The sequence below is a fragment of the Euwallacea similis genome, chromosome 16, assembly GCF_039881205.1.
Source record: "Euwallacea similis isolate ESF13 chromosome 16, ESF131.1, whole genome shotgun sequence".
Classification (NCBI taxonomy): Eukaryota; Metazoa; Arthropoda; class Insecta; order Coleoptera; family Curculionidae; genus Euwallacea; species Euwallacea similis.
In genome coordinates this window covers 3,117,907-3,140,947 of record NC_089624.1, presented here as the reverse complement: position 1 = coordinate 3,140,947, position 23,041 = coordinate 3,117,907, and the positions used below count along the sequence as shown (strand labels likewise).

At 35.4% G+C, this 23,041-nt stretch overlaps 1 protein-coding gene across 1 annotated transcript in view; it reads right to left on the bottom strand.

The window, feature by feature from the left end:
• Window positions 1-3,056: 3,056 nt before the first annotated feature.
• LOC136414203 (ras association domain-containing protein 10-like) overlaps window positions 3,057-23,041 on the bottom strand; it is a 37,581-nt gene continuing 17,596 nt past the window's right edge. Inside the window, exons 2-6 of the mRNA XM_066398083.1 lie at window positions 5,028-5,224; window positions 4,840-4,965; window positions 4,570-4,790; window positions 4,290-4,518; window positions 3,057-3,677 (exon numbers count right to left, since the gene is read on the bottom strand). Coding sequence (XP_066254180.1) covers window positions 3,165-3,677; window positions 4,290-4,518; window positions 4,570-4,790; window positions 4,840-4,965; window positions 5,028-5,213 — 1,275 coding nt within the window. The 5' untranslated portion in view covers window positions 5,214-5,224 and the 3' untranslated portion in view covers window positions 3,057-3,164. The remainder of the gene's footprint in view (window positions 3,678-4,289; window positions 4,519-4,569; window positions 4,791-4,839; window positions 4,966-5,027; window positions 5,225-23,041) is intronic.

Below are 23,041 nucleotides of genomic sequence, written 5' to 3'. Positions count from 1 at the left end.
TCCACGTACAAAAAAAGCACAATTGAATTATTAAAATAGGCACATTATAACTTCCTCGCGTGTTTAACATACAAGTGTTTACAAAAGTTAAAGCAAAATGCCGCCTCATGGACATGGTGGAGGTCATGGAGGCTTTGGAGGTCACCATCACGGGGGAGGTTTTGGAGGTCATCATCACTTTGGGCCTCCACATCACGGCCCTAGATCTGGATTCGGACCCTTTCACCACCATCACCATGGTCCAGGGGTGATATTCCCGGCACCACCACCACCTGTCATTATTAGACCACGTCGTCATGGCAGATCGTATTACCGAGAAGAGCCGGTTTGCTGTATTTGCACCATATTATAATCATCTCTGTTTAACACGGCTTGTTAACTAAGATACCCATTATTTTTAATGAGCTGATAAGAGTCGATATCAATTGAGGTGTGCCAGTGAAGGCTAAATATATTTCATTCATTGACTAATCGTTGTATCCGACAAACCTACACTTTTCGCCGCTATTTTCGTTATAACAACAACCTGAAATAAGCATGCCTCACGGTGGACCTGGAGGACATCACGGACCACCTCATGATGGACCGCCTCATCACCATGGACCACCACCCCCTCATCATCACGGACCACCACCCCATCACCACCATGATGGACCACCACCACCCGCTACAGTGTGTTGCTGCACGATTTTGTAAAACCGTTGTATTATGGGGTTCGTGCTTGGTGTTGTATTTAATTTAACATTTATGTATTTATTTTGATAGGTTTCGTTAAAATACAGAAAGTTTTTACGAAAGTGATTTATTCTTGTTTTTTCTTTTGGGTTTACTAAAGAGGGGAAGCTTTTGGAAGGGTTTGAAACCGACTCCACGTGATTGTAATGTATGTAATTTAAAAATATTACATATTTTTTTCCAATTTTAAGTGTTTTTAGTACACTGTAGATTACATCGAATTTAAAATTTCTTTGAATTGTTTTTTTCATGCAAATAATTAAAATTAACTCGATGATTTCACATAGTTAACGAGAATTGATCTAGAGCTGATCTCATCATGCTTATAGGAACTGATTAAATATTTTCCAAATCCTGTTGATATTCCTCCATAATAACATGAAACTTATCATGTAACAATGAAACTGAAGATTACGGTAATTTAAATACGACTTGCCGCAAAATTCTGAATTTCAAATAAATTTCCATTAAATTCATTCTGAGATCTCGTCTCTTCGGGAACTCAACAATTGGCTATGAGATCAGAAATATCCTAACTTTGATGGCAGTTGTTTTAAGTCATTCATTAGTTTACATTCTAAACAACCAAATCATCAAAATACACAGAATTAGCTTTATTTGAGAATAGGAGTTCCCAGCATAATCCTACGATATGGTTATATTATGTCGATAAATAAATAGTATACAATCATTTCTTCCAGTTTATAAGACATACAGTCTTGTCTTTTCTATGTGGATCGGTTCATATCTTCATACAGTTGTGGACAAAAGTATGGAATAATTTTAAGGAAAATGCTTTTTTGTCGATCCTTCATGTTTTTGTCCTGAAAGTTTATGGATAAGGTAAATGTTCTTCAATTTATCATACGATATTTGCCTTAGGAATGTTGTTTTCAAGAATGTTTTTATTAAAATCAATTATTTTTCTGGACAAAAGTATGGATTACGATGTAGTTTTGTCATTTATGGAGACATTGTCTGTAATTCAGCTTGGTTGTGTGGTTGGTTTTATACCTGCTATGGCAAAGAAAAAGTACTTTTCTTAAGATTTTCGAAATGCAATGGTTGAAATGTCCCATCACGATTGCAACCAAGAAGAAATTGTAAAGATTTTGAAAATTAGTGAAGAGGCTGTTTCCAAAATCCTTAAGATATTTAAGATTTTCAGAGATGTAAAAAATTTTTTAAAACCTGATCATCCAAGAAAAACAACCGTTACTACTGATCGACGAATCAAAAAAAAAACCAACTGGAGATCCTCAAAAGTCATCTAGGGTTATTCAGAAGGAAATTTGTAATAATACCAACATTGCTAGAAATGATCGAATTTTAACACGTCGGTTGTGTGAAATGGGCTTGGTAGGAAAGATTGCAGTGAAAAAACCATTCATTTATAAAAAAAAAGAAAGCAACAATAAAGATTTCTGAGGAACATTTGTTTTGGTATCCTTCAAAGTGTGGTACTGTTCTTTTTAGTGATGGAACTAAAATAAAACTTTTTGATTTCGATAAGAAAATTTATGCTCGGCGGCCGGTAGGAGCTAGGTTTTATCCTAAGTATCAAAAACCAACAGTTAAACATGATGATGGTGACATAATAGTGGGATATTTTTCGCGATCAAGCATTGGACCATTGGTCAAAATTGACGGGATTATGGATCGGTTTCTATATAAAGACATTTTTGAACAACATATGTATGTTACCATTTGCAGACGAGGGAATGTCTTTAACACGGAGTTTTCAGCACGACAACGATCTAAAACACTCGTCTCGTCTTGTTAAAAATTGTTTGACAAAACATCAAATTACTGTCTTAGAGTGACCGTCTCAATCACCAGATTTAAATCCAATTGAGCTTTATAGAGGTAAGAATTCCCAGAGAGGAACACATAAACCGAAAAATTGGAGAGAAGAATATGTCCAATCAAGATAAATTCTGGACAGTCCTGCACGAAGAATGGTTGAAAATTGCCATTTTTTTCTGCAAAAATCTAATCGATTCAATACAACGTCGATGTCGGGCTGTAGTAAATTCAAAAAAATATGCTACTAAATATTAATTTATTTAATGTTTTGATTTGTTTTTAATAGAACCTGCAAAGTATTCCATTCTTTTGTCCAAATTGTTTTATTTTTCATTTTTTAATATGCATAGAAATGCTGACATTTATAGATGTAATAAATATAATTAGATGCAAAAAACTTAAATGTAATTAAGTTTTTGCAAGTAAATGTTTTAAATGTAACGTAGTTTAATAGAAATTGAGTTACAATAAAAGTCAAGGAGAAATGGAAAAATCACAAAATAAAAACGAGTTTCGCCTACTTTCTTAAAATAAACTTTAATTTTTAACAAATCAATCAAACTTTCTCAATAAAAACATAATAATCAATTAGGTACAAATATTTGGTATTAAATTTACGTCATTCAAACTAAGGTATCCAACATCTCTTTGGTACGATACAAATTACTATATCCGCCCTCCTTCTTGTCTCTCTGATGTCTACTACTATACAAAAGGGCCTGCAGCATTTCATACTCTTCATCCTCATAGCTCAATGCTTGGTGCAAATGCTCCAAATGCTTCCTCCTCCTTTCCACCACCTCCAAAGTTTCCTCTAAGACCACTTCATTATGTTGCATTTCGCAAGCACTTTTAGCCATCTCGGTGCGAAGCTTCGAAAGTTCCTTGTTGACTTCCTCGTTTTCTTTACAATGCTGTAGATCTTTGAGTTTATTGCGATCGTACTTCTTCAAGTTACCGTCCAATTTGGTGATGTTTTCCTCTTCTTTGAGCAAGCTTTTATTGAGCTTGATTATTTTCTCAATTAGCTCAATTTGTTCTCTTAGGGTGGTTTCACTAATGGTAGAGCTGGTATCGTCATCTTTGACGTTTTGATTGAATTCCTCCGATGATGGTGAGAATCGGTCACTGGTAACCTGGAAAAGAAATTTTCTGATTTTTCTGATTTGTTTAACGTAAATGAAAATTAATATTTTTTTCAAAAATTAAAAAAGCTACAAAATCAACTAAATTAGGTTTAGATAGAAGGTTTACAGACTGTCCAGACACTTCGGATATCATAATATCTATTTTCTTGAACGTTAAGGTGGCATAAAATCTGTGGTGAAAACTTTATTTCTATTTTTTTTTTTGCTTTGTTGCGTTGGACTTGCTTTCCCTACAATTCGCTGAATTTATGTTTTATTTTTTCTATTTTAGTTTTTTTGTCAGAATTCCCTCGTGTAGGACTGAAAACGAATTTTGAGTAGGCTATTTTTGTGATGGGTATATAAATTCTATCGTTTTATACCACAGGTCTAGTAGTAAAAGTTTCTTTCAGGACCTCAATTAAGTCGGTCTTCTACGGTTTTTCAACAATAAAGTCTTTCTACTTTTTTGCAGAAACAATATTTTAAGCAATTTTCTACTTTTTACCTTAAAATCTCTCCGAATTACTGAGAAGGGAAAAGTTCCTCTTCTTGATGGAACATCTTTTCAGGCCTATATAAGATAATTCTATGTGACGCTTTTTTTGAATAACAACATACCTCAGTATTTTTTCCCTCTTTAAGGTTCGTGTTGTGGGACTGCTCACTATCTCCCTCAGTCATCACCCCACTATCACTGTTCTTGTCCAAACCAATGGCATCTATTTCAGGAGTGACAGCCTCAGAAAGTCCTTTAAGGTACGTTTCAAGAAGATAGTTGCTCCCGTGCTTTCTAACTCTAGCTCGATGAGTTTTGTCTTCTAGATACCCTATTTGGTGTTCACTGTGCCTAAATAGTTAAACTATCATAACTGTTACAATTGAAACAGTTTCAGCCTACCGTAACTTCTTCAGCTGCTTCCTGATTATCTCTCCTTGAGCAAGCACCAGCTTTAACAATTCCTCAGTGCTAGAAGACCCTTTATCTGTAAGCATTTGGAACCTCTTCGGATGCACCGTTTTCCACATGCTCTTGTCTGAGTGTATGCTCACGTCCGATCTGCATTTCGTTCTTCTGTTTGAAGATCTGTCAGATCTAAGTCGTCTTAAAGATATTTTCACCTGTAAACTAAAAGTTAATTTTTTTTATCGAGTAAGTCAATCAAACAACCTCAGCTTGAGCAGATCCCCACGTGTTCCAGATGTCAAGGATTTTTGAGTAGGGTTCTAAGGCCTGTTCAACACCACGCCATCGTTCGGTTATTTGGTAATGGTCCGCCTGACCCATGTGCCTACCCTGGGTTAGATTATATTGCGTTAGTACTGCATTCAATAAACGAACTTTATGGCAAAACTTACTCGTTTTTCCTCATCTTTGGATAACACTTGAATGACGTCAATGCAGGTGGTTTCTTCGGTGATACCGGAGACCCACCGCTGTTCGCCTCTAATCCATATGGGAATTTCTTCTCCACTGCTGCAGCTACTTTCTAAATCAGAATCGTCACGGTGCCTGGACATCCGACTTGTGTCGCTCAACCACATGGTTCTTGTATCTGGAAGAGGAGTTTTTGAGGAAGTCGCTATTGACTTAAAAAACTAAAATCAATGCCGTTCGCTAATCAGCAATTAATCATCTGTGGTTAATTCACACTGACTGTAATTATGCAACATAAACAATTTATTAATAAATTTACAGATACTGGAAATCCATTTACAAGTAATTAATTAAGATAACATAGGCTTAATGGTCAGCTTGACGGACCACATATTATCTTGAACGCTGCCTTACGTGGAAATCTAACATGTGTGTTAATTATTGGTTTTGACATAATTCGGCTGTTAGTGCGGTAGGTTGTAAATTGCTTTCCTGATAGCAATAAGTTACTTACGTTGTAAGTTGGATAATTATGTAGCCGACACTCAGTTTCACCTTATAGTGAAACAAGGTGTTTTCCACTTAAATGCATACCTAAAAGGTAATTACAGCCAAGGGAAATTTTTGTTTCTGATTAGAAGCTGGTGTTTATAGGAAGTGCTTTCGCTAAAGGTTAGTTAAGTTCTCGATAATGAAAGTTTTATACACTTAAAAGCCATAAAATTTCCAATTCAAACTCTTTTTGTTCATCTGAATTTCTTATATTTTACACAGTATGAAGCTCGAAGAACCTCAAGTGCATATCTCCTGCTGCATAGTTTTGGCTGAATTCATTCCGTAGTGAACCATATCCGTTTTCGATTTCGATTTTTTTTGCACGTATTCTTGGAGATTTCTCAGTAACTTACGATAGGAATTTTAAGTTCTGCGTCTGATGAGAGCGGAAACACGTACGATTTGTAAATGTACTATGGCCAGTTCACAATAAATTTTGGTGATTTGTAACTAGGACCTATACGGGTAATGAGGGAGGGTACTGTACACTATATACAGGGTTGACCTGTGTACTTAGATAGCACTTACTAGTTTTATTATAAGAAAAGATGATCTTTAGATGCAAAAGTTGTAGAATTTGTTTTAAATCGCCAGAAAGTGTTACATAACACAATAGATGAATACTGTAAAGTTAAAAAAGGACACAAAGTCGCAAAATTTATAGTGGAGCATACTGTATATTTCATAAAAATTGGATAGACCTTTATTTCCTGATTCCAAAAAACATTTGGTTTAGCCATTTTCGCAACCGCGATTCGATACTGCGAAAACGGCTAAACCAAATGTCAACATTTTATATATTTTTGGAAATCCAAAAATAAAAGTTTATTAAATTTTTATAAAATACACAGGATGTTCCATTATAAATTTACTGTCTTTGAGTCGTTTTTTAACTTTGTAATATTCATCTGTTGTGTTACATAACATATTCTGGCGATATAAGATAAACCCTACAACTTTTACATTTAATTTTTTCCTTTTTTTGATAATAAAAGTAGTAGGCGCTGTCTAAATATACGGAACAACCTTGTATAAATACATTAGGTATGAGTTTTCATAAGATTTCTTTTACATTTCTAGCGTCATTATAGCCTTTTCACTCATGGATTCATGAAAAATCTCTCAAAGTTGTTGACTTATTCTTCAAACTAATCAATTAAACTCATAATTTTTCAGCAACGGTTTACCTTAATAACATCGCTCCAGAGCTTTGTTCCCTGGAAACTTTTGATTACGAGCTGTTCTAATGAGTTTTCTTCTCGATCAGAATCATTTTCCTTGATATTTTTGCTTAAGCATCGTACAAATAAGTTTCCTTCAGGATTCTTGGTGCAGTCCATCTTTTAGGTTTTCACTCATATTTATTTGTTAAAAAATAAATATATTTTATTTCTGACACTCTTCTTCAATATTGCGAGTTGAATTAATAATATTCGGGATTTTTTTTTCAGAATTTAGTTTGCTGAGTATCTGCAATTGAAACTTTTGTTTACAAGTTGTTGCCTTGAGTTTCCTTAAACTTCTTCCTTCAACCTTATCAGATGACCATTTTGAAAACGTTTTAGTGCAAATGTTTCTTTATATGACAGAGTTGCATGCCTTGAAACTTTTAGGTAAGAGTGATTTTCATGAATTTCCTTCTAGACGATACACCTTCAAATTTTCATTCGTTCGCTCACTATACACTCCCTAGATACTTATGGGTTTTTCCTTCAAATTTTTTGGGTTAAATCTAAAACATTCCGGAAAATCCACTGCAGTCCAGAGCTTATTTCCCCGGAACTTTAGGCATCAGTTATTAACATGATTTTTAATCTGTAATTTTGTCACGACTTTAGCTTACTGGGCAGGCTAGTGCTTCGTCATTCAGCATTCTTCTATCCTTTGCAGTTTCTGCTTATCTCATCATTCTCAAATTAAGGAAGTGGTTAACCCGGTCTAACCTTAATAAACTTCTAATGCAAGATAGTAAGATTCTGGGTCTTGTGTACTGGCCATAGCATTTCACCGCAGAAATAAATAATAAGACACAGCGTCGGTTTTACAAACCAGGTACCATTCAATGATCATTCAGCCTGATTTGAATGGATTATAAGTGGACATGACAGAGATAAAATTAGTGACAATTTACAATGTTGCGGACCAATAGCAGTTTATCAGTCTTAAATGAAAATGGACTTCAGAACTTCTTGTAACGAGAATTCGACCTATTCGGTAACGTAGCAGCGCCCGGATATTCTCAGAATCTGAAGAATTGCTAGTATTATATGAAATTGTGTGACATTACTTCCAAGCTGATTATATATTCTAATTAAAATCAGTTAGATGTCCTTCCACACATCGTCGATTTCATAAATACACCTTTGTCACCACTCTCACTGTCTATTCGAAGAAAATCATTCTTTTATGGAACGAGGAAATAACCAGAACCAGCTCGTGATCTAATGTTTACTTAATTACGCTTTTTTGTTATTGCAGCTTATCGCTAATTTGAAATCTTCTTTTGTATTCTTGGGAATGCGGACATAAAAACCTTAAAAACTGAAATGAAGAGAGAGATGAGGGAATTGATCACTGGGATTTTCCTTTTTATACCAATAGCCAATGCGAATTGTCTAGTGAGAAAAATGGCTTCCGAAAAACTCGTCTCTAGCGTGATAAATAACCCGTGTAATCCTTAGGTTAGCTGTTTACGTGACCATTGTAGTCTCTCATCAAAGCACTGAAGAATTTTATAATTGTTATAAAGAGGAATGCGATGCGATTGAAATTCATCTATTTGCACGCGAGACACACATTTGATAGAAAAGGATTTATTTCTCGAAATATGGTTCGTTGAACTCGAATCAATCCCACGGAAGATATTCTTCAGGTTCGAACTAAATTATGCTCAATTTCATACAGTCGAAGTCTAAATTTCGGACAACTTTGAAAATTTTAAAGTTGCTTTGTAGGTACGGGTTGACATATTTTTCTGCTAAAAAATAATCATTTTCAATAAGCCTGAATAATGCACATTACACCTGAATAGGAACCCGTAGATTTCCAAATTACCTGCGTGATCTATATATTCACGTGATCAATCTGAACTCCCATAGTTCATTAGATTTTCTTTGTAGTAATTTTTTTTTCTGGAGGATAGTTCGAAGAGAGAAATTCTTTATTGCTCACTACAGCTAAATCCTTAACTGTCTCTTATCCAAATTGTGATTTGGCGTAATATAGCATAATGCTGAGTTTACACTGAGCACAACGCGTGACATAATGCATAGAATTTACATATAAAATCATGCAGATATGAGCTTTTTGTGTCAGTTGTTAAGTATATGCTATAAGTTGTATAAACAGTAATAGGTATAACCATAAAGCTAACTTTGTATGCTATGTATTATGTTACGCGCTGCATAAACTCAGCATTAATATGGTCTGGGAAATAAAGATTCATCATAACGATACATTGTATCTCATTTAAGGTACATTTGTATGAATAAGTTAGAGCCTTACCCCAACTAGGACCCTACGAAACACAATGAAAAACCTTTAGGGCCTTAAAAATCAGCATCGAAAATTAAACAAAAACAGTCATAAAAAATTGATTAAACTTAAAACATGTAAAAAATAAAAATCCCTCTGTGTTTCAAAAAGTTATATATTCGTTTTTTGATTCTCTACTAAACTGAGGCTAAAAAAAGTTGGAGCTTATTCGATAAAAACCGTATTTCGTGGTGAGTAATTAGGTAAAATTCTTGAAAATCGAAAGAACCTCCTCCAAAGAAGTCCTTGCCCTCGGAAAATTGTGAAATTCCAATTTTTTTCTTTAAATTCATAACGTTTTAAACATTTTTAACAAATGTCGAAACTCTCGCGACTCGAAATGAATTTCTCTGGAAGTTCTTCCAGTTCTTGGAAAATCCGGAAAATCTTGAGATTCTTCCAAAATTTATTTTTTTGTTATTTTACGAACAGAATTTAACACCCCTAAGCATTGGCTTGTAAGATCCAAATGACTCGTTTGACAAGTTTTTTTAGTTGAACCAGAAAGAGATAATATAAAATATCAAAAATAAATTTTCGAAAAAATTATAACCAAATTACTCAGAATTTATGTTGCAACAGTCTTGGAGATTAAATATTTAGCAAATTTTAAATTCTAATGAATGAACGATTCTCGATCTAATACTGTTATTGTTCTGTGTTTGACAGACTTAAGCTTTATGTTTCCATGGTTGCAGTCTTCGTTTTGAAAAGGTTTTAGAAGGAAGTAGAGAGAAACTATTTTTAATAGTAAATCCTGCGTTTTGCTTTAATTCTGGAAGCAAATCCAGGAATACTCGTTACACGCTCCGCTTTTTGGCAAATTTTAGATGACATTGTACAAGTTTAATGGTTTTTTTCTTAGATAACCGTTGCCTGTTTTCAAAGATTTTGGTTTGCAAGGAAAGAAACATTAGTAGATTTGAAATAATCATTTATCGGACACCTGGACGAGATTATACAGCGTTAGCGTTATTTTATAACGATTCCGGTGACTATTTTGCGACTTTTAAAGTATGTTTTTCGGTAAAATATACAAATAGTCTGTTGTCTTTTGCTAACTGAATCAAACACATAGTAGCACTTTTTGATCTGAAATCATCTTCTTTGAATATGAATTGCTGACTTAAATTAAATAAAATACAAAGTAACACATTTTTTCATATAAAATATTATTTTTTTACGAGGTTTTTGATAAAATTTTACACCTTTAAATGGCGATATTTCTAAGGGTTGAAGTGATTGAATGTAGAATGGTTTTGGAAGGAAATATGGAGAAACAACTATTGGTTGGAAATGCCCTGATTTCAACGAGTTTCTGATTGAAATTTCAAAACTTTAATCATTCATTTTTAATGGTGATGAAATAAAGGGTCTGAAATAGAAGGTCTGAAATCATATGCTGTCCTCGTGTTTTAATTAAGTTACTCATTTTTAAACGCTTCCAAGAAGGAACGAGATTTCAAGAACGATCGAGTTTTTGGTCTGGTATAATCTGTTACATTGTTATTCTCCAACGGGTATGTGACCTGTTTTAAACAGGTTTTCGATTGATTTAGAGAAGATAATCCTGAATTACTCTTTTATTCCAGTACTTCTTCTGAAAAATGTTTGGAATAAAATATACAGGAACGTTTACTCAGAAAAATCATGTTTAATTGCGAAGAAGTTTACAACGTAATTATTGGTTTTGGTCAAAATTTAACAACCTTTTTCTAATGGTTCCAACGACCCGTTTTGATATACCTTTTACTTGATACAGGGAGACGTAGTCATCGGTTTGAAGAGATTTCACGATTAATTTTTTATTGAAGATACTCTGTTATCAGACCTTCAGCGGACAAAATTTCACAGTATTTTAAGCGTTACTTTTCAACTGTTCCAACCACGCGTTTTCAACGGGTTTTTGACTTCGACAGCGAGAAACAGCTCTTGCTTTAGAACACTCTGTCTGCAAAACATTTTGAAAGGAATAATTGATATTTAGAGTTATACTAGTTATGTTGAATGGCTCCAGTTACCAGTTTTCACCAATCGAAATTTTCCTGCCTTAAGAGTTATTTCCCAACGTTTCCAGTAACTTAACTTGAAAGTTATATGGAATGGAAAAACGAGAGTTTTTTACGATTGTGGTAAGCAAAGAAGACTCGAATTTTTGGTCCTACTCTGTTATGAGGGTATATTTTGGAGAAATTTTCACACCAGAACAGTTATTTTTCAATGGTTTATAAATATACCATTTTGAAAGGGGTTTTTAAAATTCTAGTCAAATTTATACCAAAATTCCCCAGTTATAACGTTGACGGTTCCAGTAACAGTTCATTTTTGGTCTTAACTACTCCTTTATCGGCCAATGTTTGATTGGGATTTCAAAGCCTGAATCGTTATTTTCAGTCGGTTCCATTGATTGTGAATGGTGTCATAACTCATTACAATTCATATGCGTACGTTCATATTAAAGAATTCCCAATTCGAGATTTGTTGTGATGTGTGGACTCAAAGATCATTGAGAATACAAACGCGTCGTTGAAACTATTGGATAAGCTGGGTTGTAAATATACTAGAGCAAAATAATATAATCACTATTGGGCTGCACAGTTCCACCCTGGTCTTCCTGATTAGAACACCACTAGACTCAGTGATTACGAGAAACGTATATTTTACTCAAATGACGTTATCATTAACATTTGAAACATTCTTCAAGGTGCTTAGGAATCTATTCGTAATTTAATAGGGTGAGTTAATTAAGTTTGCCCCATTATCCCCATTATCCAGGAGGGGACCCGTTGCTTGCTGTGGATAGACATGCTTGTGGTTCTTTGTTCCATTGCTTTCTGGATTATGTTTCCCAGCAACTCCTACACGAATTTCCTTCACAATAACACTTCAAGCTGTTGTCTCCAAAACATCACCAAAAAAATACCAGCACGCAGAGCCTGCCCCATTTTTTCAAAGTGGAATTCCGGCACATAATTACGCAAAACGCATAACTGTACCGACCTGTCAATTTTCTGCAATTTCAATAAAATAAGCCGTCTGTAAGTGTGCCTGCAGGGCCGCTGCTGCCCCGTAACAAAACAACACTACATTTATCAAAATACGGAATATTCGGAATACTCGTGACGGCCCCCGGGCCCGGGCAAACTTGAAGGCGGCGAGCACGTGGTCAAAAAAGAAGAACAAGAAGAAATAAGACGAAAACCTGCGGGCGAAAGGCCGTAAATCTTCTGGGGCTTTCTTTATAATGATCTCTGTGTCTGAAGTGATAGGGATTCATTGTCATTTTCTTTTCCCTTACCTTCATTGGTTCTCCTGGTCATGCCAAAGTAATCAGAGCATTAGCCTTAAATATGACCCGATTTAAACCCTATTGTTTTCAAGATAATCTCTCCTTTCGTGAAGCTATCGTTAACCTCACCGCTCTTCAAAATTAACGCAATAAATCCCTATACGATTATGGGTAACAGATTACAGTGCCGTTAATGTATTGTGTAAAGATATGGGTCTTGACGGGGATTATCAATTTGCTTTAATGCTTTCCGTGCGATTTTGAATGTAGGACAGGAAAATCACTGCCTCGATTGAGGGATTTTATCAGAACATCCAAATCCATCAGGCACGTGGTTCTACATCTCGTTAAGGTTCCTTCGTTTCTCGTAATGATATGGAATAATCGAGTATAATTTATATATTTTTTGTTTTGCCCGACAACGCTGAGATATTCAGCCTTATTTACCATAATAGTTTCTCTATTTGGAACCGTGAAGAACTGGCTGAATCGGATTTGATTGTTTCAACTTAGATACATATGAATAACTGCTTCAGGAAATAATTTAAGTTCGGAATTTTTTGAGTTTACCTAGAAGTACATATAATGAATACGATGTACGTAATAAAATTACAAAATGGAAATTTGCAAGCAAATCTGCTTTGCGGTTATTCCATTGATTGCAATTGATTATTACAGACAGATAGGGAATGAAATTAGATATGAATGCAGCAAAAGAAAATAAAGCAAATAATTGAAGAAATTCAGCAAAAAAATAAATTTGGTTATAAAATATGAATTAAATTGCCCAAAAAATTAACTCCCTTTAAAATTCTGCATCCTATCTTTAATTACTATCAATGGAAGCAGGCTTGTTTACAAGTATCTATTTTATGGCTTTTACTTCTTTCATATTAATTTCTGTCTTGCCTTTTCTAATTTGCTTTCTACGACCAGTTTAATAGTTCTAAAAGGTGAATTAAAGTCAAACAACTTTTATTAATCCGGTTTAGGCAAAGACAGAGTACTAATGAAAAAGGCGCACTCGCAAAAAATAATTTTACAGTCATTCTGTACAAAACTGTGTGAGCTTTTTATCTATTTGTTCCATATGTTTACTTAAACCCACATATTAAAACTAAATCCCTTTTCTTCTTCATTTTCTTTAATTGTCTGCGTTTTTTTGTTTCTATGCTTAGTCTCAATCTTATTCTCTCTCTTTCTCATTTTATTATTTCTGTCTTACTAAAGTTCAACTGTTTCTAGCAGAAAATATATGGTTTCTATAGTCACGTTTTTCTTAAGTTTTTTATATAACCTTTAAAATAATAGATTGCTTGTCTTTTAGAACCAAATCGTAGCTCCAAACACATTAAATTTTATTTGATGATCGCATATCTCAATGGGAGCCCCATTTCCCAGCGTTATAAATTACTATCTGTTCTATGTGCCTATACTAAGCCTATCATTTAGAATTTATCGGAAGTATACCGGATACTTCATAAAGTCAGTACTGATTAAAGTGGCATTTTTTACTGGGGATGTGTCGCTTCCGTTCAATTTTTTCAAATTGCTAAAATGTCTAGGCCAATTTCCTGGTTCATAACTTAAACCTAAACCTGAACTAAATCTAACTTAAACTAGGCCACAACGTTATTTTATTTGTATTTATTATTTTACCTTTCACTTGCGTAGGTGTGTCTCACATTTCTTAAAAAAAAATCTAGTTATTCTCATATTTCCATACTGAGCTCCTATTTGAAAACTTCTAATATATAATAATGATAATTCAGGGGTTTGGTTTTTCCTGGAACTACCAAAGATAGAAAATGTTCTGAACGGTCTTAAACTGTTAGTAACGAACGTACAATGCGAAAAGTACCCAGTCGATCAGATGCTCATTTCGTTTCAGTGAAGAATATATTTAGACAGGTGACATAAGACAAGACGTGCAACATGACATATGCAGTAAATGACATAATGGAGCGAATCAATTGCATTTATACAGTTGTTTCAGGAAGCATGGCACACCAAATCACCATTTGCGTTGTTGCTCTGGTTTTCAATATGTACTTCTTGCACTATCCAATTGTTTTCCACCATTATGCTTTCGAGCAGAGCTTTCTGCATATTTCATGTTGCATATCATATGTCTTAACTGTGTAAGAAAGCAAACAAACCAAATCAAACGTATGCATTTGACAAGTGTATACCTTTATACGCACACGACATACTATTAAACGCATGTTAGGCAACGCATGCGTTTCCTTTCGGCCGTGTTTGGGCGCCTGCATCAAATTATGTTCATTTGCTCGAGGCTTGTGTGCAGTCGGCAAACTGCACACGTTCCCTTATAGAGCTATTACTGTAGTAAATCACGCACGAAAGAATAGTAAGTCTAAAAAAATACGTTCGGCTGTGTTCCTTCCCTTAGTGTGTGCGCGGCTGCATGCGACATGAGACATGCAGTAGATGCATCATGGAGACATAATGGCGCAAATGAATTGAATTTAAACTGATATGTGACGAAGATTCGCGCACTGAAGCGATATTTGCGTACGTTGCTCTGGTTTGCGGGTCTTCGTGCGACATTAATTCAATTATGCTTGGTCTAAGTTGATTAACTTGGGATTGAAGTAAATCCAAGACGGAAAGAAGCTACGAAGCGTGGCTTGAGCTGGCTAAATCTGAGACGCCCCTCTCGAACCTTCGATTGAGCTAGATTCGGCTGAATTGAACTGGATCGAAGTACGTTGAACTGGACCCGAGACGTGTGTTCTGCAGGACTTTTGAGTTCTAAATCTTTTAGACCGCTTACCAAAGACAAACTCACTTACTACCAGCTTCAAGAGCATTACTTGTGTTCAAATTCGCCTTATTAATTTTAACAAGTTTAAAGCTAATTTCGTTGTAGAAGGAATTCAGTGGCTTTTGGTAGTTATGTTAGCCAGGCCATGGCGGTCATGTAGCAAATAAATAAAAAACTGTAAACTTACTTCCTCGTGTACCATGTGTTTCAGTCACGTTTTAGCCTAAGAACCAACAGTGTCTTCTTGCCAATTTCAGTGTCATTATACGACCATCAAAACATATTGCAGTCGAAGACGTAGAGGCAAACCAATTAACTTATCATTTGGACGTAATTAAAACTGAGAGTTTTCCGTTAGAAGGTAATATGTCTCATAATTCTTCATATAAGCTTAAAACGTTTGAAACTAGGTCGGCCGAAAATGGGATTGTTAGTCAGCCCAGGCCCGAGGCGATTTGGCCCACCCACAAAATTGCCAAATATTCTCATGTAAATTGCATCGTTTACCCAGCAAAGAGCTATGAATTTATAAACAATGTAAGAGTCCCTTTACGGCAATAACGGGTTGTGCAATATTTTTGTACCTACAACAACTTCCTGTATTTAATGTAAAGGCTTGTTGACAGTGCGTTAACGACGTGTAGGTAATCTATTTTTTTAACGCCTATACTTCACACCTTTCATTAAACTTGATTTTATTGCATACGGGGTATGGTATTAATGTCGTAAATATACACCCTGTCACGTTGCATCTCAGCTAATATGACACTGCAAAGGCAGGATTTAAAGCAACTGTGATACCCAATTTAAACATCAAATCGAGACAAAGCAGTTGAAAAATGAAGTAATAATAAACGAGGGTTCACCAAAAGATAATTTAAAATTTAAACCAACTTTCAGCTTGAAAAGCCATTAGTCGACCAGTTTCGGAAAGCAAATTAAAGCAATTCAGGCCTCCACGAGGTAGGTAGAGATACTCGAAACCATCGCCACCCATATAATTACATTGGTGGTTGCCCCAAACCAAAATTTTGCTGGATAGTGGATGGCTTCTGAACGGTAGCAGAAGAAACTGCAGTATACATATATGTATGTAATTAAACAGTTATGAAGCAATTATCATGTCTTTTGGAACATAAGTAATTGTGGTACCTACTAATTTGCATGCTACTTTTTTATATGGCTTTTTGAATGGCCATTCATGAAATCCTCAGTTTAAATTAAATGAGAAAATGCCGCTTTTTTAGTGCACCCCCCCCCCCCTCCCCAACGCAGCGAAAGTGAAGACTCACAGCAATTAACATTTACAAAGAGGAACTATTATCATTAATCACAAAACACCCAGGATCAAAAAATTGATCGCGTGATCAGAACGCTTTTTCCAAGTCCCGTCCACCACAAAAAATGAAAGAAAACGGTCTTTTTTTTCGGAAACTGCAATAATGGTTATTGCATATGAAAAAACCGACCATTAAGTAGTTAAAATGATTATCAGGGAGCCCCAGTTTACGTTTCCATGATGGTGGTAGTCATTTTCGTGATTGATGAGTGCAAACGGGTATAAGAGGAAAAATACACAAACAAAGAGATCATAATAGGATGCTGAAGTGGTTCACATACAATAGGCGGTTGATTGACATAAACGGGGCATTCACAGCGACAATGAGTTTATTAGTTTATTGGGCATCATAATTCAATGCATTCGGAAACCGAATTTTCAACGCTCATAAACCGTCCGTCAGAAGGGCACGAATTGGTACTGTGAGCCTGTCTTTTCTTCACATACCAATTAAACGCTCTATAATCAAGACATAACTCATACTTTTCCCCGTTTCCTCCTTATAAAATACCGCATTCCCTACATTCTTACATAATTTTCAATTAACATGAAATTAAACTCACATACACACAACCCTCATGTTTATTTCTTTGATATTTCTTTATGACATTTATGTATTCCAATTAATCAGAAAATTTACGACCCAGATATGGTTAGTTTATAAGGTGACGCACCAATAAAATAAATGGGTCGCCATGTTGCGCTTTACGGTCGTGCAGATTTAATGACCGATACCGACACTAATATGAATTTTTTACCATAAAAATGGTACTGTACCATAATGTAAACTCGTAAGTGCTCACATTATGATCATTAACCATTTTTAGTGTTAGCAGAAATAGGTTGTACCAGCAATAACTTCATCTTGATTAACGCAATTCTGCTTTTGCAATGCTATACGAATCTAGCATTCTTGAAGCTAGAAGTAAGTGACTAATTAATATGCTTTTTTTGTAGAAGTAAAATGTGTGTAGATACAGTCAAATTTTGTACAGGTGCTGTGGGAAAATTGCGATGACATTTCTTGGGGAACATTAAAAGCTCATTACGACACCACGAGGTCGTTGAAAAATGTTCTTTACATTGTTGGCATCATAATTTCTACAGGTTTTAAAACGGTTACGCACATTGTATTTGATTGTGTCGCTTTTGCAACTTTATATCTTTTATATGCAAATATATTTTACAATATAATTAACCTCAAGATTCCTAAAGATAAAAGATATTTAAAATCCTATAACTACAACTGAGAATCAATTATCTTCTTCGTCAGGAACGATGAAGAAGATAATTGATTCTCCACCTCTCACCATTCCTCAGCACCAAGAAGTCATCGAGAAAAACATTGCAGTTAAATGCCTGCAGGGGTATTAGCCCTCGGAGTAGCGGTTTCTCGTTTTCTCCTTCTCAACAATGTCTTACAAAAAGCTGTTTGCCTATAGCTCTCTGATGAGTGCCAACAAACACGAAACCTGTAACGGTCTGGCCTGAGATACGTGCGCCCTGATGCATTGTGGAACGTTTCTCAACACGAGAGTGCAATCTTTTATGGTAATCAATGAGGTTAGTGGAATTTCTTACATTTTATATCTCCATTCTTTTGTTGCTGGTTAACAACATTATGTGTTAAGCTAATGCTAGTCGTGTTTTTCAGACTTTCTACATCTGGAACCTCCAAGCTGCAGTTGGCTCCAGCTCTCCGACTAATCTGGAAGTTGGAAGCTTCACCCGAGTTTCTTTATTCGGTTTTTCGTTCAGGAGACCAATATTCCTGTCTATTTCTCTTCTCACTAATCCAATTTTTTATTTTTTCAATCTCTTCATCTCGTTGGTCCGAGAAAGGCGTGATCACAACTACCTGTCGCCATAGTTTTTATAGCAAACTATCGAAATTTAAAAAATTTTATTTAGTTTTTATGGGTAAGTCGTGTTTGTACGAACATTTAAGTGAGTCCTGCCACCCGCTGTATTAACACTGCAGATAAGCAGTGTTCCGCGTACCATACGACCAATAATCTCAAGACTTATTTATAACCGTTCAGAGCCGTATTAAGCCTCGAGTCTTCCGAGAAAAAACCGGGATTGTTTTTAATTTCCATGTCAACTTTTAACAATCTGAAGCCAATCGAAATCCTTACTCTTTCGATCTTTCAAAAGAACCGGAACCCGACGTCTCATCCTACGAGGCAGCTGTGTTCTCGTTATGATCTGAAAAAAGCAACTCAATAACTCAAGACTCCCAAGTGGAACCCTCCGGGTTCAGATACAAGTCTTGACTCTTTTAATAAAAGTTCAGGGTTCTTTATCTCGTTCGCAGGAGCAAGTCGTGATCCTACATATTTAACACAGTAATTTTCATGTTAAGCTACCAAAATTAAAAAAGTGACCGAAGCTTCCGGTTTTTCGAGAAAACCTGAAATATACACGTGTTTTCATAAGTAAGTCGTCTTCCCACGAATACCCCGACTTTAAGTGTGTCCTGCGACTGGCTGTTTTATTGCCACGGGTATGCCATCTACTGCATACTACACAACCAATCATCTTAGGGTCCATAAATCAAACCGTTCAGGATCCATTCCAAGCCTTGAGTTTTTCAAGGGTAATCCGAGATTCTTTTTCTCCCGCGGTTCCTGCCGTGGTCGTGTTTCCACGTAACGTCCCAATTTCCAAGTCAGCGCTTCAAAATCTAAAGTTTACCAAAATTTCTACTCTTTGAAAAAATAAATCAAATCTGGTGTCTTGTTCTACGAGTAAGCCGGATTGCTACGTATTAGCTGAAAAATCGGTTTCCGAACTCAAGACCTCCACATGCAGGTACAAACTATTATATGACTTTGTCAAAACTCGATCAATCAGAAGTAGAATGAAACTTTGTCTGGTGGATCCAGTGGGTCCCACATAGACTTTTGAGTTTTCAAAACCTAATTCTTCAACAGAATATCGAAGTCTCGACTCTCTAGTAAGAGTGCTATGGGCCGATAGGTTTCTTGGTAGTAGGTACTTCGAATCAATTTCACTTGCTTTAGTTGAGTTTTTCCCTCTTCAGTTCCAAGTTTAATTCTCCCCTTTCAATTCCTCCGTTCTTTTAATTCTCACTGTTTCGAGCACATCCTTACTTTAACAGTTAGTGAGCTTAATCAAGGAAATCGGTTTCTATCACATTCTATGAGGTCTTAACCCTCCCTAACGATATGAGTATTTCGAGGATGAATCAGAGAGCCCAGCCATTAGTCTGCAGTGGGTCTACTGTTGCTCTTGTATGCTGCAGCTGTGACTTATTCGAACAAGAAAAATGAGCTTTTAGATCAATCAGTACGGCATAGAAAGGCCTGCCTTGGATGCAAAAAAGACCATGAACAGAGGCTGCTAGAATACTATCGGACCATAGTTTTCCCATTGACACAGTACTGCACGTAATTGATTGGTGAATTAATTTAAAAAATAATTGCAACTGTATCAAATCAACAATCGTGCCACGGTTTATTAATTTAGCCCCAAGTTTTATAATTAAACTAGATCTAGGTCGCGTTCTTTAATTAATCCGAAACTTTTAGGTCCATTTTTCCCTCAAAGGCTCGCAAAAAATGTTTGTATTCACATTCGGTCGCCTATTATAAGTCGGAATTAATTTAATATCGTTACAAATAACGAGATTACGATATGTGTCGTTAATAAATGTCAATTGGTCGATATTACCATAAAAAAACTGAGGTAAGTAAATAACATTACGCAGAAAATGAAAAATAGAAAATCGAATAATATACTTCAACAGGTCGTTAAACACGGCTCTTATGAGACGGTTTCAGTAATTATTGGATGTTATTGGAGAAAAAAAGCACCTTGTCATTTTGTTAAGTACAGCAGGATTCTCGGCTTCCGGAGTAAAAGCTCCTTTCCTTGAAATCTCGAAGCTATTGAAGTGTTGACTCTTACCGTTACGAATCGCTGACGAAGCTTTGTAATTAAGAGACGCATGGTATAATGAATGAAGCAAAGAGCCATCTCGTTTAAATGGTACCCCAATAGCGATGATGATATTGTGTGTGAATATTTCGGTTCTCGAGTGTTTCAGCTGAAGGAAAAAGGAGACTGCACCGGAAACTTTCTGGTTACAGCTTAATCAAAATGTTTAATTTGCAGTTCAAACGACTTCCCTAATGACTCGCGGTAAATCCCATTAGTTGCAGTCATAACTACTGCAGGCTAGAAATTTCAAAGACAATGTTTGATGTCTTCGGTGTTTTCACTTATTTTGCAATTTCAACGACTTAAGAAAGTAAATCCGGAGGCACAAATCGCCTACATCCTTAGATGCTTATAAAATTTACGGCATTTTTGCAAAATACAACATACAGTTCGACGAAGGCCCCTCTTTCCTATTCTCACGTAGCGCAGATGTTCGTAACAGGTGACTTTAGTGATAAAACCGCTTATTTTATGGGCACCTGTGTGGGCTCTGTGGGCCAAGGGAAAATACCTGTGACAGTTGGGTTGTTTCCCTCCGGAATTCATGCTTCAGAAACTCTAAAGTTTAACGTATTTTTACACATGGAAAGCCTAAATTGCTCTAAAATGAAAGCAATATTTCGGTCAAAGTAATTGCATCACTCGAGTGTGTTAACGTTAATTTGCACGAAAAAAACTGCCGTAAAATGCATATGCCATGAACGCTATAATGTTCTAGATTTTATCTAAATTGTTTATTTACAGTCAATATCCATATAAAATACATTGAAAATGGCCTGGTAAGAACATAAACAATTACAAACGATCTGGTATGACTGAAAGCGTGTAAGTTTTGGTCATAAACTATTTTATGAATTTCAATCGGAACGCTATAAATGTTTTTCTGCCGATCGTTAATGATGTACTATTAATTAAGATAATAAATTAATTAATATTATTGCAAAATATCTTGTTACTTTTTTTACTGTGGTAAATCCATGGAAAGCCATTTTGTGCAATTAACCGTGGAGGCTCACATTAAGGAGACAGGTTCTCATAAAATTTCTCAGAGCTTATGTATACTTATTTCTCTCGCAAGCTTATGAAGGCAATTTCTTGCACTTTCTCTTTCGTTTTCTACAGCCCTCAGTGTAAATCTCAAATAATTTTAAATTATCGAAATCTCAAGAGAAAATTCTGCGCTACAAATCTATATAAAACTCATAGGCATTATGTAGTTTCAGAGGCGAATAGAATTATTTTTTCAAAACTTGATTATTGCTTGTTGCACAGATTTTATTGAACCAGATTCTGGTCTGGCACGCTCATGTTCCTGAATTCATTTGAATGTACCAAGATTTACTTCTTTAGAAAGGTTATTGACACGGTGTGGTTTTAAAAGCGAGAAGGATTTTTTCAACATTGTTAAGTTTTTGTATTACATTTCAGATACCACTGTGTTAGTTTAATCTTGCATTATTTAGAAATTTCTTAAATTTATTAAAGACTTGCAGGAATGATTGCCAACTCCACATCTACACGCTAAATTCATTGGCGACATGTGACTTTAAATGTTTATTTCTGGTTTCGAGGGAAAATAGATTTAAAGGCAAATACGATTTTTGTTAATTAATATTGATGGATAACAAGTAATTGATTTGGATTTTCCATTAATTTTACCCTCTCAGATTCTCGAAGAACGCTAATTCATTAGAAGGTTTTTAGATTTAAAGAGAAAATTGCGAAAGAGAAGAAGGCGCTGGGGATATACATGTAAAACTGATTTTAAGCTTTCAAGATTTAAAGTTGAAATTGTATCAACATAAGAGTCACTGGAGTAGTTGGTTTCAGTCACTGGTCAGTTGAAAGTCGATGGGGTCATGGTTGCAAATGTAGACAGGAAGTGTTTTAATTGCTTACTTTCCTCGACAAGGTTCACTTCCAAAAATTCTTGTCCCTGTCGTTTCAGTTTTTTTTTGTTTTTAATATAAAATTTTCATAATTTTTATTATTTATATGTTGATATTAGAATCGTTGACGTATCATGTGTCCCTCGGCAATTGGAATGTCTCTCCACCTGTGGCTGCTGATATTGTCTTATTGCACAATATAAATCTTTTTCTGTCGCTTCGCCGATCTTTTAATTCCGAATTTCTTATCAAACTCGCATCATTATGTATCCATTACTCACCAATAACCCGCGTGTCGACTAATCACAAACCTAAAACATTATCTACACCGCGGTTTGGAATTTAATGTTGTAATAATTACAGCTAACAACTCAATTATAAATCTTTAATTTATTGCACACTAACATGCACTCAATTAATTTTATGTTTGGGCTTCAGATTTCAATAGACTTTTCATGCAAATCACCACCATTTTACAGCCAATGAAAAGGAATTTTCAGCGAAAACACTGATATTTACCTACAATCTGAGATTAATAGACTATGAAAGAGCCACAGAAGTTCCCCAATTTTAGAACGTTTGAGACCTCATTAACTATAAGGCTGGGGGGTGCGTTTCAAGTATGACGGGTCACT